The sequence below is a fragment of the Myotis myotis genome, unplaced genomic scaffold (genome assembly GCF_014108235.1).
Source record: "Myotis myotis isolate mMyoMyo1 unplaced genomic scaffold, mMyoMyo1.p scaffold_m19_p_29, whole genome shotgun sequence".
In the NCBI taxonomy this organism is placed as follows: Eukaryota; Metazoa; Chordata; class Mammalia; order Chiroptera; family Vespertilionidae; genus Myotis; species Myotis myotis.
Window position 1 is genome coordinate 1,705,558 of NW_023416334.1, and position 17,064 is coordinate 1,722,621.

At 42.8% G+C, this 17,064-nt stretch overlaps 1 protein-coding gene across 10 annotated transcripts in view; it reads left to right on the forward strand.

The window, feature by feature from the left end:
• PRPSAP2 (phosphoribosyl pyrophosphate synthetase associated protein 2) overlaps positions 1 to 17,064 on the forward strand; it is a 61,867-nt gene that overhangs the window by 13,755 nt on the left and 31,048 nt on the right. For 7 of the 10 annotated variants that reach the window (XM_036296369.1, XM_036296378.1, XM_036296368.1 and 4 more), the window contains 6 exons: positions 222 to 372; positions 1,259 to 1,311; positions 4,000 to 4,066; positions 9,425 to 9,597; positions 11,342 to 11,457; positions 16,167 to 16,222. In XM_036296369.1, the coding sequence (XP_036152262.1) occupies positions 254 to 372; positions 1,259 to 1,311; positions 4,000 to 4,066; positions 9,425 to 9,597; positions 11,342 to 11,457; positions 16,167 to 16,222 (584 nt within the window). In that variant the 5' untranslated portion in view covers positions 222 to 253. Of the gene's footprint in view, positions 1 to 221; positions 373 to 1,233; positions 1,312 to 3,999; positions 4,067 to 9,424; positions 9,598 to 11,341; positions 11,458 to 16,166; positions 16,223 to 17,064 lie in introns of those variants that run through there. The other 3 variants (XM_036296374.1, XM_036296373.1, XM_036296377.1) reach the window with 3 other exon arrangements.

Genomic DNA, 17,064 nt, shown 5'->3' on the forward strand with positions numbered 1-17,064 from the left:
AGTGGTCATGAAAACTAATTCAACCATGTGGTAACATATTTTCATAAATCTAGAACCCTAAAATCTAAATGGTCTTTTTATTTGTCCACAAATATTTAACATAAAAGACTTCATTATGATGAAAACTAATTTTCTTCAGCTGAAGTCATTTTGTTATTAAGAAAATCCATTCAGGTGTGTTTAATGTCATATGGCAGTTGATATATTTTATATCCTTTTAGGCTCTGAGAATTGGAAAACCAAGAAGGTTTTGATGTTTTGTGTGGCGCCAACTGAATTAGAAACCAAGATGAACATAACCAAAGGAGGCCTGGTGCTGTTTTCAGCAAATTCTAATTCATCATGTATGGAGCTTTCAAAGAAAATTGCTGAGTAAGTTATAATCATACCATTAAAATTTGTATTATGTGATGGTTTCATTTTATAATCAGATGAGCACTGATGGTTAAACTTGATAGCAGATAATCTGCATGTCATCTGTATATATATTAGGGCTAACCTTTTTATAAACTATCATAACACCCTGTACATTCATTCAGCAGACATTGATTGAGTGCCTTGTGGGCGCCAGGGATAGTTAGGGCTTCATATAGAATATTTGAGTATAAAGAACAGTGAAGTGGATACTGTACAAAAATAGTTTATAGATTATAGTTCAACATAATTTTAGTTATTTTAGGTATTGATATTGGGGCTTAACTGAACAGCCAGTCAAAATCCTCCCTTACATTTAGTAGGGGTCCAGACAAGAAGCAAGTCAGCAAAATAAACATGATAATTTTAGGTGGTGATAAATGCTATGGAAACACACAGTGAAAGGAGTGATGGGAAGGCTGTTCTGCTTTTGCTTGGGTGCTCAGGTGCCTTGTAAACGGAGGGGATGATACGTGAATTGAGAACCTGAATGAGTCACGGGATGAAGGTCTGGGGCAGAGCCCAGCAGGCAGAGGAGCAGCAGATTCAGAGCCCAGTAGTGAGCAGCAGGAGTTGGTGTATCTCGGGAATTTGGGGAGTGTAGAGAGCACGAGGAAATGGTCAGGGAGGCAGGCAGAAAAGAACTACGTCACCTGGGTAGGCATGGGGTGGAGGGTGAGGGGTTAGGTAATGGGAGTGACAGTATAGTTTAATATTAAGTTTAAATTTTATAATGAGAATACCTCTGTTTTATTTTTATTAATTTATGAATCATCCTTAGATAGTAAAGATGTTGAGTCTATTCTATTACCTTTTCAGCTTTTCCTCCCTTTCTCTTCTCTAGGCGGCTGGGGGTGGAAATGGGCAAAGTGCAGGTTTACCAGGAACCTAACCGAGGTGAGCTATCTTTGACATGCGTAACATTGACCTTTTTACAGAATATGACATACTGCCTCAGTCCTTCATCCTCCACTATTATAACAATTAGACTTAGTGCCCAGTTAGTTCCATGAGCAGGAAGTCATGTAGGCAAGGTGGGCGAGAGTGGTGTTTTAGCTCCTACTAACACCAACTAGATGTAGAACCCTGGAGCAAGTCACATCTGAGGGCCTGAATGCCACTTCTTAGACCTCATTTTAATAAAAACTGCATAGATATGTGAGCTGACTGGTCAAGTGAATGGAAACATTATTTCAGTTGTTGGTTAAATTTATGTCACCTTAGGCAGGATGAGTAAATCCTGTGTGGCCACATACTAATTGGTTGTTATTCTTTACCTCCATGTAAGCTGTCATCAGTTAGACTTCATGAAATCCTGTTAAGAAATGCTTTTTGCTGCCCTGGCCAGGATTCAATGCCCTGGTCAAGGTCATGTACCTGTGATGCAGGTTCAGTTCCCGCCCTGATGGGGATGCGTGCAGGAGGCAACCAATCGATGTGTCTCTCTCATATTGATGTTTTCCTCTCTCTATCCCCCCCCCACCCCCACCCTTCCACTTGCTCTAAAAATCAGTGGAAAAATATCCTTGGGTGAGGATTAATAATAACAACAAAAAGAAATGCTTTTTGCTAATTGATTTACGCTATTGCATAAACATCTCAAGTTGTAAAAAGCATCTATTTTCTGTATTCTAGCAGGGGCTATGGGCAGCTTGCATGGGCTTGAGAGTCAGACAGCTTATCCTTGGCAATTTATATAACCTTTCTAAACTGCAAGTGATTAGGAGTGTTTGAGGACTAAATGGGATAATTGTGTGCCGAACACAGCTCTTTGCATAGTGCAGGTACTCAGTAAATATTAGTTCCCTCTCCTTTTCCACTGTAGTATTTGGTCAAATACTTACATATTATGGAACTTAAAACAGACGTTGATGAAAAGGCACAAATTTTCTCTTCCCCATTTATTTCTTCATTACTGCCTCCTCTTTCCACTCTTCCAAGTTGCCTCATGTGGCTTCAATAGGTAAAAAGTGTAATTGAAGAAAATATGCAGGGAAAATTTGGAGAAGATAATGCTGCTAAAGGGAAGGATGTCCTTTGTCTAGTTTGGAAGGGAGGGTCCAGGGGAGAGCTAGTGGTGGAAGACTCAGGAGGAGGTTGGCCCACCCTCCAGGTTCACGAAAGAGGGGAGAGAGAATACTTGGTGTTTGTTGGGAAGGCAAGTGGGAATAGCACTTATGGACTCCTTCCTATTACTAGGTTTTGAAGAACTGAGTTCAGGAATGATGTTAGGTAGGAAGGCTCGGAAGTAGCAGGGGCAGTATTTGGTTCCAGGTTTCTCTGGCTCTAAAGCTCATTTTTTTCCTATGGTACCACGCTCCGTTTTAAAATGTATTCTGTTTTTTCCCAACATTTTAAATGAAAATGTTCAAACATAAAAAATTTGAAAGAATAGCACCTAGATTCTACCACCTAGATTCACATTTCACATTTTGCTATGTGAATATGAATGTGTAGAAGTAAGTTGCAGACATCAAGACACTTAACCTCTGTACTTGGGCATGCATCTGCGAAGAGTAAGGACTTTATCTCTAGTCATCTAAAGTCTAGTCTATTTTCAAGATTCCCTGCTTGACCTAAAGAGCCTTTTCTCGCTGTGTTTTGTTTTATTTTTCAAACTGGGATTCATGGTTCAAACACTGTGTTTTTATTTCTTTTTTTATTTTTTTTAAGCACTGTGTTTTTAATATCTCTTTAGTTTCTTCTAGTCTACATCAATTCCTCACCTTTCCTTTTTTCTTCCTATGACATTGACTTTTTGAAGAGGCTGTTTTGTTCCGTTCTGGGTTTGTCTAATTGTTTTCTTCTGGCTGATCACAAATTTTTTGAAAGTAGAGTATTGGACTTTATTTATTGTTATTATTATAACATTTTGTTCCTAGTAAGTTCTTCCTTGTTGTGGTTAAGTGAATGAGTATATAATCCTATATAATAAAAGGCTAAAATGCAAATCGACTGAACAGCAGAACAACCAGTCGCTATGATGTGCATGGACCACCAGGGGGCAGATGCTCAACCCATGCGCTGCCCCCTGGTGGTCAGTGTACTCCCACAGTGGGAGCGCTGCTCATCCAGAAGCTGGGCTCACAGCTGGCGAGTGCAGTGCTGGTGGCGGGAACCTCTCCCACCTCTGCAGCAGCCCTAAGGATGTCCGACTGATGGCTTAGGCCTGCTCACTGTGGATTCAGCCATTAGTCGGACATCCCCTGCGGGCTCCCAGACTGTGAGAGGGCGCAGGCCAGGCTGAGAGAACCCCCATCCGAGTGCACGAATTTATTGCACTGGGCCTCTAGTTTCCTATAAAGATACTGTGCTCAGAGTGGTACAGCACTTTCTGCTTATACACAAGAAGTGGGAGGGTAAGTTGACTGGTTTCAAGTCAGAAATGTAATTATGTTTAAAAAGTGTAGCTAATGGCAGTATGCTTATTACGGTTTTGTAGCATCTAAAACTAATCTCTTCTATAACAGTTTTAATTTCCATATTTTGTAACATTGGAAAATGTTGAAATTTTTTGTGTATTTTCAAAAACATAAATTATATACCTTCTTTACCCCTCCCCTCTTTTTTTCCTTTTCTTTCTAGAAACAAGAGTACAAATTCAAGAGTCCGTGAGGGGAAAAGATGTTTTCATCATTCAAACTGTTTCAAAGTAAGTACTAACCCAACAGAAGCATTGTTGCTTTCTGGGTTTCTGTTTGGGCGTGAATGTTCAGAATAAGAGTCGGTTAGACAGGAAAAATTAAGATAATTTTAAAACTGGTATTTTACTCCGCTTATTTTTCTGACTTAACTGCTGCCTTTATGTGTAACCAAGTACAGTAGTCCCACAGTTATCCAGCGGGTACATTCCAAGACCCCCAGTGGATGCCTAAAACTGAGTCCTATATATGCTCTGTTCTTCCTATGCATACATACATATCTGTGATAAAGTTTAGTTTATAAATTAGGTACAGTAAGATATTAACAACAATAATACAATAGAGCAATTATAATCATCTACACTAATAAAAGAGAAACATGGTAATTGGCGTACGACCGCTACCCTTTTCATTGGCTAATCAGCGAGATACGCAAATTAACTGTCAGCCAAGATAGCGGCTGGTAGCCAGGCAGCTTGAAACTAACATGAGGCTTGCTTGCCTCAGTGACTGAGGATCGTTGGAGGAAACCAACATTCCCCGCCTGCGACTGCAGGCCTCTGAGCAGGCAGTTTAAGAAACATTGTAACAAATACCGCCGGACTTCAGCCAGCAGATTCACAACATTGTAAGCAAAGGCCAGAAACCTACTTTCAGCGCAGAGGCCTAAGAGCTGGAGCCAAGCCTCAAGGTAAAGCTGGCCCAGAATAAAAAAAAAAAGAAAAAAAGGAGCGGTTGGGAACTTCAGTCACTCCCAGCCTGAAAACAGCCCTTAGCCCCTCACCCAGACTGGCCAGGCACCCCAGTGGGGACCCCCACCCTGATCCAGGACACCCTTCAGGGCAAACCAGCCGGCCCCACCCATGCACCAGGCCTCTACCCTATATAGTAAAAGGGTAATATGCCTCCCGGCACCGGGATCAGCATGACAGGGGGCAGCGCCCGAACCCCCTGATTGCCCTGCGGCTCTGTGTGTGACAGGGGGCGGGGCCCCAACCCCCTGAGCAGCCCTGCTGTGTGCCTGATAGGGGGGAGCTCCCCAACCCCCCTCTCCCCCCCACGGGCCCTGCTCTGTGTGTGATGGGGTAGAGCCATAACCTCCCCATCGGCCCTGCCCTGAGTGTGAGAGTGGCGGCGCCCCAACCCCCTGATCGGCCCTGCTCTGTGGGTGATAGAGGGCGGTGCCCGAACCCCCTGATGGGCCCTGCTCTGTGTGTGACGGGGGCAGCGCCCCAACCCCCTGATTGGCCCTGCTCTGTGCGTGACAGGGGGTGGCGCCGCAACCTCCCCATCGACCCTGCCTTGAGTGTGACAGGGGGCGGTGCCCCAACCCCCCAATTGACCCTACCCTGAGTGTGACTGAGGGTGGCATCACAACCTCCCAATCTGCCCTGCTCTGTGCATGATGGGGCGGCGCCCCAACTCCCCAATTGGCCCTGCTCTGAGCCCGACCAGGGGCTGCACCTAGGGATTGGGCCTGTCCTCTGCCACCCGGGAGCAGGCCTAAGCCAGCAGGTCGTTATCTCCCGAGGGGTCCCAGACTGCGAGAGAGCACAGCCCAGGCTGAGGGACCCTCCTCCCCCCTGAGTGCACAAATTTTTGTGCACCAGGCCTCTAGTCCTATATAATAAAAGGCTAATATGTAAATCGACTGGACAGCAGAATGGTCACTATGATGCACATTGACCACCAGAGGGCAGATGCTCAATGCAGGAGTTGCCTCCTGGTGGGCAGTGGGCTTCCACAGGGGGAGCGTTGCTCAGCCAGATGCCAGGCTCACGGCTGGTGAGTACAGTGGCGGTGGCGGGAGCCTCTCCTACCTCTGCAGCAGTCTGACATCCCCCGAGGCTCCCAGACTGGGAGAGGGCGCAGGCTGGACTGAGGGACCCCCCCTGAGTGCACAAATGTCATGCACCAGGCCTCTAGTACTATAATAAAATTATGGGAATGTGGTATCTCTCTCTGTCTCTGGTAACTGATTTGATAACCAAGACAGCTTACTGAGCGACTACCGGGCAGATGTCATATGCAGCATATGGGATAATTAATGTCCCAGGTGGGAGGGAGCTGGACAGCAATGCAAAATGGCACACAATTTAAAACTCATCAATTGTTTATTCCTGGAATTTTCCATTTAGTATTTTCCTACCATGGTTGACTGAGGGTAACAAACCACAGAAAGAGACACTGAGGATGGGGGCCGTGGGGCTACTGCAGTGGAGTAGAGCAGGGGTGGGGACTGTCTGTCCCTCGGGCCATATAAGACCCGTAAAATCATTCGGTCTGGCCCTGCCAAGGCACCTGCAGGTGGTACTCAAAATTCAATAAATCTAGGAGCTTTGTTCATAGCAACATACATTTATATTAAGCAAATGATGTTATAAATATCCAAATGGCCCTGGGCAGGAAAAGGTTCTCCAGCCCTAGGGTAAAGGCTCTGAAGGATAATAGAACCTCCTCACCCTCCAGCGGCGGGTGGGGAAATGCAGAGCACAGAACAGTTTATGTTGCTCTGGCTCCTGGCTGTTTTCAGTACTTTTATCTACCCAGAGACAAGTGTGAGTCGACTTGTATAAATGCACAGAGATTGGCTATGTTTCCCAAGAGGCACTGAAGGCTAAATTGGACTTAGAATTCAGGACTTCAGAAGGGTGACTCCTGTAATTCTCGAATTCAAGTCCTGTTTATTTTCTTTTACTTATTTTTAACACTTACTCTCTTCCTGCCTTTTATCAGTTTCTTGGTCCTCTAGCCACAGCCATCTCCTTCATTTTCTCTCTGTCTCATTTTGCATTGTTCTGAACTGTGCGGTAGGCTTGTGTTAATTCAGCTCTTCTTACTCTTGCCCAGGTTGCAGAAAGCTGGACATCATGTTCTTTATAAAGTCCTGTGAGATAGTTAACGTTGAGATTTGTATTGTCAGATACAGCTTATCCTTTATTTTAGTACAGACTAGAACGTTCTTAAATTAAGAAAATTCTGTGTGTTAACTTTTCAAACAAGTTCATTATTTAAGTTTAGTGATGGAAAGCTTTGTACCAGCTCACAGAAAAATGGTGCTCCTGGGAGCATAGTTTGGGAACCTCGTTGTAACTTTACACTCACTGTTGATTTCTCTACTCTTACCCTTTCACGTAGAACACTCTTCTAAAAGTCCACTTTAACTGCAGATGTCAGGCTTGTTGTTAGATATTAGCAGAACACCTGCTCACCCAAAGGATATGTTTCTACTCGTTACTTTTTAACAAATATTTATTGAAGATGCTTGTCACTGTTACAGGTGAGATGCATTAAGACTAAAACAGGTAAAGATCCTCATTCTCATGGAGTATACAGGGTGAGGCAAAAGTAGGTTTACAGTTGTTCCTATGGACAATAACACAGTAACTAGTGGATAAGCTCTGTTTCATGTACGCACAACTGTAGACCTACTTTTGCCTCACCCTGTATATTCTACGACTTGCAAGTTACATAATAAGTAAGTAGATTTTATTTATTTTGTCAGAAGTCGATGAGTGCTATGGGGAAAAACGCCAAAATAGCATGGCACGGAATTGGGAGTCATGGTGGTGAGGGTATAGAAAGGGCTTGCAGGGTAGGCCTTATTAAAAATTGACATTTGCCCAGCCAGTGTGGTTCAGTGGTTGAGCGTTGCCCTATGAACTAGGAGATCATGCTTTGATTCGAGGTCAGGGCACATGTCTGGGTTTCAGGCTCGATCCCCAGGGGGGTGTAGAGGAGGCAGCGATTGATGATTCTCTCTCATCATTGATGTTTCTGTCTCTCTTCCTTCCCCTTCCTCTCTGAAATCAATAAAAATATATTTTTAAAAATTGACATTTGGCAAGAACTGGAAGAAGGTGAGGAAGTAAATTAGGTGGCTAGCTGGGGAGGAGAGCCGGGTGCACTTAGAAGGTGAAGGCCGTCAGTGGGAATCAGCATTGACAAGTTGTGGAGTGCGGCCAGACTGAGAGGGGCATGGAGTAGGAGTGGACAGCAGAGAAGTGGGTGAGGAGCACAGCATGAAGGGGCCAGGGAGCCATGATAGGGACGTGGGCACAATGGAAGCCTTTCTGGGTCTCGAGCAGAGTGGTGCATGACCTGACTCATTGTCATGCCTAGATGTATTCTGTGGAGAATGGACTGCAGAGGGACTGTGGGGGAGGAGACCTGTGGTGGCCGGCTGTCAGAGTCCCCGCTGAGGAGGGAGAGTGGCAGGCCCAGGGCAGCAGTGGAGTGGTGGGGTGCTTTCTGGATAGGGGAGCAGTTAAGGATGCCACTGAGGCTTTTGTCCTGTGTAAATTAGAGGAATAATGTTGCCATCAATTGAGTTCGCAAAGGATTTTATGATGAAGCAGGCTTTGGGGGCAAAGAGCAGTTTCGTTTGGGGTATGTTAAGTTTTGAGATGTCTTAACAGACATTCAAGTGGAATCGTCAAGTAGCAGTTGGAGTTGAGAAGCTTGGACTGGGCCTATACATTTGAGAGTCTTCAGTATTTATAAAGCTGTGAAATTGGATGAAAAGCCCGAAGGATGAGGAGAGAGAGTAGGAGAAGAGGACAAATGAATGAGCATTTGGGTCAGAAGTTAAGGAGAAGAGAAATCAGCAAAAGAAACCAGGTAGTGTAGGAGGAGAACAGGGAGTCCAGAAGCCGAGTGAGTCCAGAGTAGCAGGGAGAGGGGGGAGCAGCTGTGTGTGATGCCGCTGGCGGGTCAGGCGAGAGAAGGACAGCATTGACGTGGTGATTTACTAGCCATGTGGAGGTCATTGATGACTTGGATTGGAATATGTTTGGGAGAGAATGAGAGTAGATGAATGAGATAGCGAGTGTCGACAACTCTTGAGACCTAATGCACAGGGCAGTAAGGAATGGGGTAGAGGGGAACGTGGTCATGAGTCCTTGTTTTTAATGGAAAAAACAATAGTGTTTACAGGACAGGCTGATGGCATGAGCTTGTGAGTGTAGTAACAAACTGATGACGGAGGCAGAAGAGAGAATTGCTGGTATAGGCAAGAGAGGGTGGGGATTATTGTAATTTGGAGGGCTGATTTTAGAGTAACTGTGGTGTGGAAAATTCGTCTCTCACTGATGGCTGAAGGCAGGCGGACTTCTCGGGTATAAATGCACATGGTGGTGGGAGCCCCTGGCAGCTCTTTCCTCAGTGAAAAAGGAAGTAGGATCATTGGCTGAGAGGGCATGTGGGGGGAGCTGGTGGAGGAGAGAGGAAGTTATTGGTTTATTTCTATCTCCCTTGAGCCTTAAGCCTTGGTAGCGGCATGGAGAGCACATTGCTGATACTTGGTTGGGACAGGAAGATATTATCCTCTGTCTTACGTTCCTTGCTGGGACCTGTCTTTTGGGTTACAGGGATGTGAACACCACCATCATGGAGCTCCTGATCATGGTATATGCGTGTAAGACCTCTTGTGCCAAAAGCATTATTGGTGTGATCCCCTACTTCCCTTACAGCAAGCAGTGCAAGATGAGAAAAAGAGGCTCCATTGTTTCCAAATTGCTGGCTTCAATGATGTGTAAAGCTGGTAAGAATGGCAGATATTTGATAATTAATTGGGATCCTGAGAGTTTTATTTTTACCTTAGAAATTGTAAAGCATTTTTAAGACTATATTGGAATGCTAAACAGAGTAAAAAAAGTGATAGTTTTAATTTCATTTATTTTTAAAGGTTTTTTTATGATTTTTTTGTTTTGTTTTGTTAGAGAAGGGAGAGGGAGAGAGAAAAACACACACATCGATGTGAGAAACATCAATCACTGCCCCTCCCGGGAACCCAGCCTACAACCCAGGCTTATGCCTCCACAGGGAGTCGAACCAGCAACCTTTCAGTGCACGGGACAGTGCCCAGCCACTAGCTACACTGGCCAGGGCTGATACAGCTTTGAAAGTTAACTAATTGATGAGAAAATTCTTTGCTGTTTCCAAGTCCCCAAAACACAAAGGTAACGAGAACAATTTATTTTTTCCTAAATTCTTTGTTTAAAAATTATATTGAACTCTGCTGCGGTGGCTCAGTGGTTGCGTGTCGACCAAGAACCAGAAGGTGAAGGTTCATTTCCCATCAGGGCACATGCCCAGGTTGCTGGCTCGTTCCCAATAGGGGGTGTTCAGGAGGCAGCTGACCGATGATTCTCTCTTATCATTGATGTTTCTATCTCTCTCTCCCTCTCCCTTCCTCTCTGAAATAAAAAAAAATGTACGGTCTTTCCCTCTTGAGTAGGGAAAAACCCAGTTCTCTGATTCTTTTCCTCTTGTGTGACTCCTTTCCTGCTCACACGGAACACTTCGCTTCTGACACTTTTGGTCACTAACTGTGTAGTTTTTCCCTAAACCTAGCAATTCGCCATGACATCAGCTAGGAGCCTACAATTTAACTAAATTCTGACATTATCTACCTGGAGATACTGTCTAATCCCACAGATTAAGGGCTCAGCCTCACAAAACTGGCCCACCCCTTGCAGATGCCAGTTGCTAGTTGAGGTTGTTACCTGTGCTTCACACCAATTGGCTATAAAACTGAGGTTTCCCCCATCTTCTCTCAGATTCCATTAATTTGTTAGAGCAGCTCAGGGAATTTAAGAAAGCAGTTTACTTACTGTTTACCAACTTATTATAAAAAGTTAAGGATACAGATGACCATACAGATGGAAAAGGTGTGTAGGGCAGGGTATGTGGGACTAAGGGGCATGGAGCTTCGATGCCCTCAGGGTTTGCCACTCTGCCCAGCGCCTCCACCTGTTCACCAACTTGGAAAGTCTCCGCTACCTATGATATTGGGATTTCATGGAGCTTCCCCATAGGCATAATCAATCATTAACTCCATTTCTAACTCCTCTCCCCTCTCTGGAGATGTGGGGGCGGGGCTGAAAATCCCAAGTTTCTAATCCTGGCTGGTCTTTCCGGTGACCAGCGCCCCAGCCAGGAGCCAGCCAGGGGCCCACCCAGGGTCACCTCATCAGAACAACAGAGGCTCCTAGCTCTTTTCACTTAGCAACTCACAGGGGTTAGGAGTTGGGTGCCAGAAACCAGGGACAGACCAGTTTTTATTTATCCTGTTATCTCCCAATCTCATACTAAAATATCTGATATAAAGATGCTGAATTTGTTTTGATGAGAGCAATTTTTAATCGTAATTTATCACATATAGTATCCTATTTTATATTGTACTTATTTCATACAGTGCAACTTATTTTATATAGTACTAATTTCATACAGTGCAGTTCAACACATAAACTAGTTCTGTGCTTGTGTCTGCTTTATTTTCAAAGGTCTGACTCATCTTATTACTATGGATTTACACCAAAAGGAAATTCAGGGCTTCTTCAATATTCCTGTTGATAATTTAAGAGCTTCTCCCTTCTTATTACAGTATATTCAAGAAGAGGTAAGCTAGCTCAAACTATTTTATTTTAATGTTCTTTTTAAAGTTGAAAGACATTTCCATGTCCTTGGGTTGTCCATAAAGGATTAAAACTTGATATATTCTGCTTAAAGTACTGTTTACTTTAGAAATGTAACTCACCATGTTTTAAAATTCTTAATCTTTAACATATTTCTTTTGCAAAGTTCTTAAGATTGCTTTTTCTTCTTTTGGACCTCAGGTACTTAGGATTGGACTACACATGATTATGATAACTCACTCTCATCATTGTCCATGTGTGGTCCAGGCCCTCTTTTATGTATCCATCTTTCTACCTTCTCTTTCTGTCCAGTTACAGTAGTCACCATCCATGACACTACCATCCAGCAAGTAAATTAAAATCATCATAACAACTTAGAATCATCTCATGAGGTCCTTCTCTGGTCCACTCCCTGCCTCCCCCACCTGAGGAAACCATCATCCTGAATCTTGATTCATCTTTCTCCCAATTTCCTTATTATATAGTTTTATCTCGTCCATATATAGAGATATATACAGTATTTGTTATTTAAAACACAAAAAGTATATTTTTAAACTTTATCAAAAAGAATCAAACTGTGTAATCTTTTGGGAATTTTTCACTTCATGTTTCATTATTAAGATTCAGCCATATTGTGTCACAGTTTATCTTTTTTTTTTTTTAAGAATAGTTTATTGATTTTACAGAGAGAGAAAGGGATGGGGGGAGAGAGGGACAGAGAGAGAGAGAGAAAGAAATATTGATGTGAGAGTGAAACATTGATCAAGCCTGCAGCCTGGGCATGTGCCCTGACAGGAATCAAACTAGCAACTTTTCAGTGCATGGGAGGATGCCCAAGCAAGTGAGGACACAGTTCATCCATTTTGACTACTGAAAAAGACTTACTGTGCTGCTGTTATCACATTCTATCTATATAAAAGGCTAATATGCTAAGTGTCCTTCCCTCCGTCCAGGTAATGACATCAAGTAGCAATGCCCGGCTTCCTCTCCCTAGCGACTAGCTTCCTTGCATTTTCTTCAGCCCAGGAACATGGCTTGCTTTATAGCCAGGTGGAAACAGTTTACGCTTTAACCAAATGTCTGTGAAGTGTTTTCCCATGCCTCTCCTCATGTGATCCTCACAGAAGTCCTGGAGTAGGTAGATAGACTCAGTAGAATTCTATTTTCTTTTCATTAGCTGGAAAAATGGAGATTTAGAAAGCTTAGGAACTTGACCCAACTGAAAAGAAGTAAGAAATGGTGGACCTTGAAAATGATTTCAGGTTTTCTCACTGCGTAGAATGTAGTCCAACACGGCTGCAGTTACATATTTTACCCTTTGTTCTCCCTGCGTGATCTACAATAATCTGCTTCGTGCTGATATTTACTGCTGTGTTGCTGATAATTACCTGGAAGAGAAGTTGTGCTTCACTGGGCTGGAAAAAGTTTAGCTACATCAGAAAGCAGGTCTAATTAAGCAAGTTTGTTCTATATCTGCAAAAGGCTAAGTTGACTTGCGCATGTGTGATACATATAAAGCTCTCGCTGGTGCCAATCACATGCGTGTTTGTGTTTCCATCTGTCCTTGTCGATTGTGAATTTGGTTGACACTTCTATTATAGAGAAAGGGCTAAGAGTGATATTAAAATATTTCTTCTAATTAATTTCCTTTCAATGAGCATGAATTTGTGTACCAGGCCACTAGTCTACATTTAAAATTTTTTAAGTAGATACTGCAAAAATTACAATTTTCTGAAAGCTTAGTATTTAATAGATATTGTAAAAATTGCAATTATATGAAGAGGCTGTATTAATTTATACTTCCAGTAGCAGTGCTATGATAGTACCTGTTTCCCTGGGCCTTAATTTTGCTAATTTAATGGACAAAACAACCTTCCTTGAATTTTTTACTCCCCTGGTATCTAGTATGGTTGAGCATCTTATCATGGGGGAGGCTTTTTCTGGGGGGCGGGGAAGGGACAGAATTTTCTCCATCTAAAATAGTGTTTTCTCCTGGCCGGTGTGGCTCAGCGCTTGAGTGTCGACCTATGAACCAAGGAGGTCATTGTTCAATTCTTAGTGAGGGCACATGCCCAGGTTGCGGGCTCAATCCCTAGTAGGGGGTGTGCAGGAGGCAGCCCATCAATGATTCTCTCTGGTCATTGATGCTTCTCTCTCTCTCTCCCTCTCCCTTCCTCTCTGAAATCAATAAAAATGTATTTAAAAAATAAAATAAAATAAAATAAAATAGTGTTTTATTTTCTTGCCGTGATTTTGGAATTTCAGCAGGTATGTCTGGGGTAGATCTTTTTTCCCACCGATTTCTCTAGATATTCAGTGGGTCCCTTTCATTCTTTGGGAATCCTTTTCTTTATAATTTAAATATTTCATCCTTTTTTTAAAAATTCTTTGGGAAACTGTTATGTATAGTCTCTATATTGTTTAACTCTTTTTCTTCAAGTTTGTGTTCTTATATCCCTCATTGTGGGAAAATTCTGTGGCCTGATCTCCCAGGTTTGTTATTCAGTTGTGTCTGTAGCTCAGTGACTGGGTTTTTTTTGGACCATAATCACTTCCACCTGGATTTCTTTTTCATAGCAGCTTGTTTTTTCTTTATAAATATGTTTTTCTGCTTTAACTTTTGTGGAGAAAATAGACCTATTTTTATTGACAAGTCCTTTCTTTACTGTTTCCTTGGTTATTTCCTCTCGGTTGGATTTGATCATGTTTGATAAGGCAAGGAAGTACATAAACTAGTTTAGAAAGATTTCTAGCAAAAATAAGAAAAGTGCCTAAATTTAAATATTTTTTTTGCTACCTTACTCACTGACAGTGTTAGATAAATTAGGCCTTCCTGAAGGACATAAGATCCATGTGGTTATGCTGGATATATCTATAATAGAGCCTTCTTCAGAATTAATCAGTTGTTTGTTTGTTTACTAAGCATTTATTACTTAGTGCTTCCCATGTGCTAAGAATTGTACAAGGTGCTAGTGATTATTTTAAGTGCTTATATTAAAATTTATTGAACTGGCATAATTGTGAGAAAAGCTGTGGGGATTTATTTGAATGAAATTTCTGGTATATAACTTAATGAAGTGATTAAATTTTAAGAACATAAAATATTGCCAAGATGAAGTCAGAAATAAATACTGTGTTCTGGCCAGTGTGACTCAGTTGTTGAGTGTCATCCTGTGCACCAAAAGGTTTCTCCTTCAATTCCCATTCAGGACACATGTCCAGGTTGTGGGCTTGATCCCCAGTAGGTGGCATGGGGAGGCAGTTGATCACTGTCTCTTTTTCTCTCTCCCCCCTTCCCTCCCCCTCCCACTCCCTCCCTGTCTCTCTCTTCCTCCCTCCCTTCCCAATAAAAATAAATAAATTAAAAGAGCCCGGCTGGTGTGGCTTAGTGATTGAGCATTAGCCTATGAACCAGGAGGTCATGGTTTGATTCCCCATCAGGGCACATGCCTGGGTTGTGGACTTGATCCCCAGCCAATCAGTGATTCTCTCTCATTATTGATGTTTCTATCTCCCTGTCCCTTCCTCTCTGTTTATATAAAGTAAACTACTGCTCAGCTTAAAAATAATTCTGCCTTCTAAACTCTCAGAAGTTGATAATAGGTATATCTTTAATATATTCTCACTAGCATAGATCACTTCAAGTGTTAAACTTTATTGACTCCAGAGCACACTGATATTTTAGTTGTTTTTGTAAGGGCTCTTAATCTTCTATAATAATAAAAGTGTAATATGTTAATTAGACTGACGTCCTTCCAGACATCCTTCCAGACAACCTTCTGGACGCTGCGAGGGAAGCCCGGGTCTCTGGTGCCTACTGGCAGCTGAGGGAAGCCTGGGTCCTGGGTGCCCCAGGGAAGCCGGTGCTGGCAGCCGGGGGAAGGAAGGCAGGCCTACTCTTGCATGAATTTCGTGCATCAGGCCTCTAGTGTCCTTATAAAACAGCACTGGACTGATTGTCTTTAACCAATTGATTTCTTCACTATATGACTAAAATATGGTAAATAGTCCTTTGTTTGGATGCACTAATTTGGAACTTGACAATTACAGTACAGTCCCTTGGGTTCATATTGGATGGATATCATCCTGGCAATATGAAATGACAACTTCCTGAGACTGACTATAAAAATGTCTTTATACCATATTATCAGTATTTGCTGGCACATAGACGTGAGCTAATCACCAATTAGCCGGAGTTTTTTCTTCAAAGAGGTCTGTGAGGCTTATTTCTTAATAATATTTTTTCCTGAGAAAATACACACACACAAATGAAAAATAGTATTTTGCTAGGTAGGTGTTTCTTCGTTTTCCAAAGGAGAAATTTGCTTTGGACTTTTATCTTCTTGGAAAATTTTCAAATGACCAAAATTCATTTTTGAGTCCGATGCACTGTTCCTTTTTTGTTTGTTAATCCTCACCTGAGAATATTTTTTTTCACTGCTTTTTCAGAGAGAGTAGAAGGAGGGGAGGGAGAGAGAGACATCTATGTGGGAGAGACGCATGGACTGGACTGGTTGCCTCCAGTATGTACCTCGACCTGGGAATTGAACCCATGACCTTTCCATGCTCGGGCCCATGATCTAACCACTGAAACACAGGCTAGCGCTGCACCGTTCCTTTCCATTGACTGTTGAGTGTTGGTGTGCATAGCCTTATGGAGTCATGGCAGTAATCCCTGGCCTCTCTGTCACAGATCCCGGATTACAGGAATGCAGTGATTGTAGCCAAGTCTCCAGCCTCAGCCAAGAGGTAGGTGGGAGCTCACGACTGAGCACTCCTCCATCCACACCCAGGGATCAGCCCTCCATCAGATCCCCGGTGTTCTGGTTTCAACCCCAGTAGTTCACTGGTGTCCCTTATTTTTATTTCATGGACTGGCAGTTTAACAGATTGTTTGCAAACTTCATTTATTAAGTGATGATGATTAGTTTTTCTTTCTTTTTCAACCCCAATCTGTGACCACCAGTCATATTTATTTTACCAAAGTCATCCAGGTCTGGGGAATCCCAACCTAGCACTTCCCTCTCTCCCAGACTGGCAGCTGCTTGTTGTTGATCTTCCCCTCTGGCATTTATAATATTAGCAAATATTCTTTGTAGTTGTTTGCTGCCTTGAACTCAGTAATTTATTAACAGAGTTGTATCCAGCCCAGTGGCCACTATTGGTATGTGTTAAAAGGTGACATTTTACAAAACGACAACACCCTGAGGCATCCAAATGGGGCAGTTCTGAGAGTCACATGTAGCCCCGAGTAACTGATGAGTCAGTAATACAGTACGCAGGGTAGTATTTGGGCTAAGAGGGTCTCATATACCAATGTTTTCTGGAAAAGCCACTCTGTTGGAGAGGGAAAGAACAAAATCAAATGTAGGAAGGAATAAAATATTTTTTCCTAAAAAATCTCTTTTAAACTTATTTTCCACAATTGAACACCTTTGCTCGCTGGATCATTGTTGAGTCCTGTGGGATGCAGGAAAGCATCGGTACCTCCCTCCTGGCCCCGTGGACTGTTAATGTTGAAGGGTGGAGAACTTGCACGTACTGAGCTGTTGACTTAGGAGGGTTATGAGCAGTGGTTTTCTGTTGTAGAT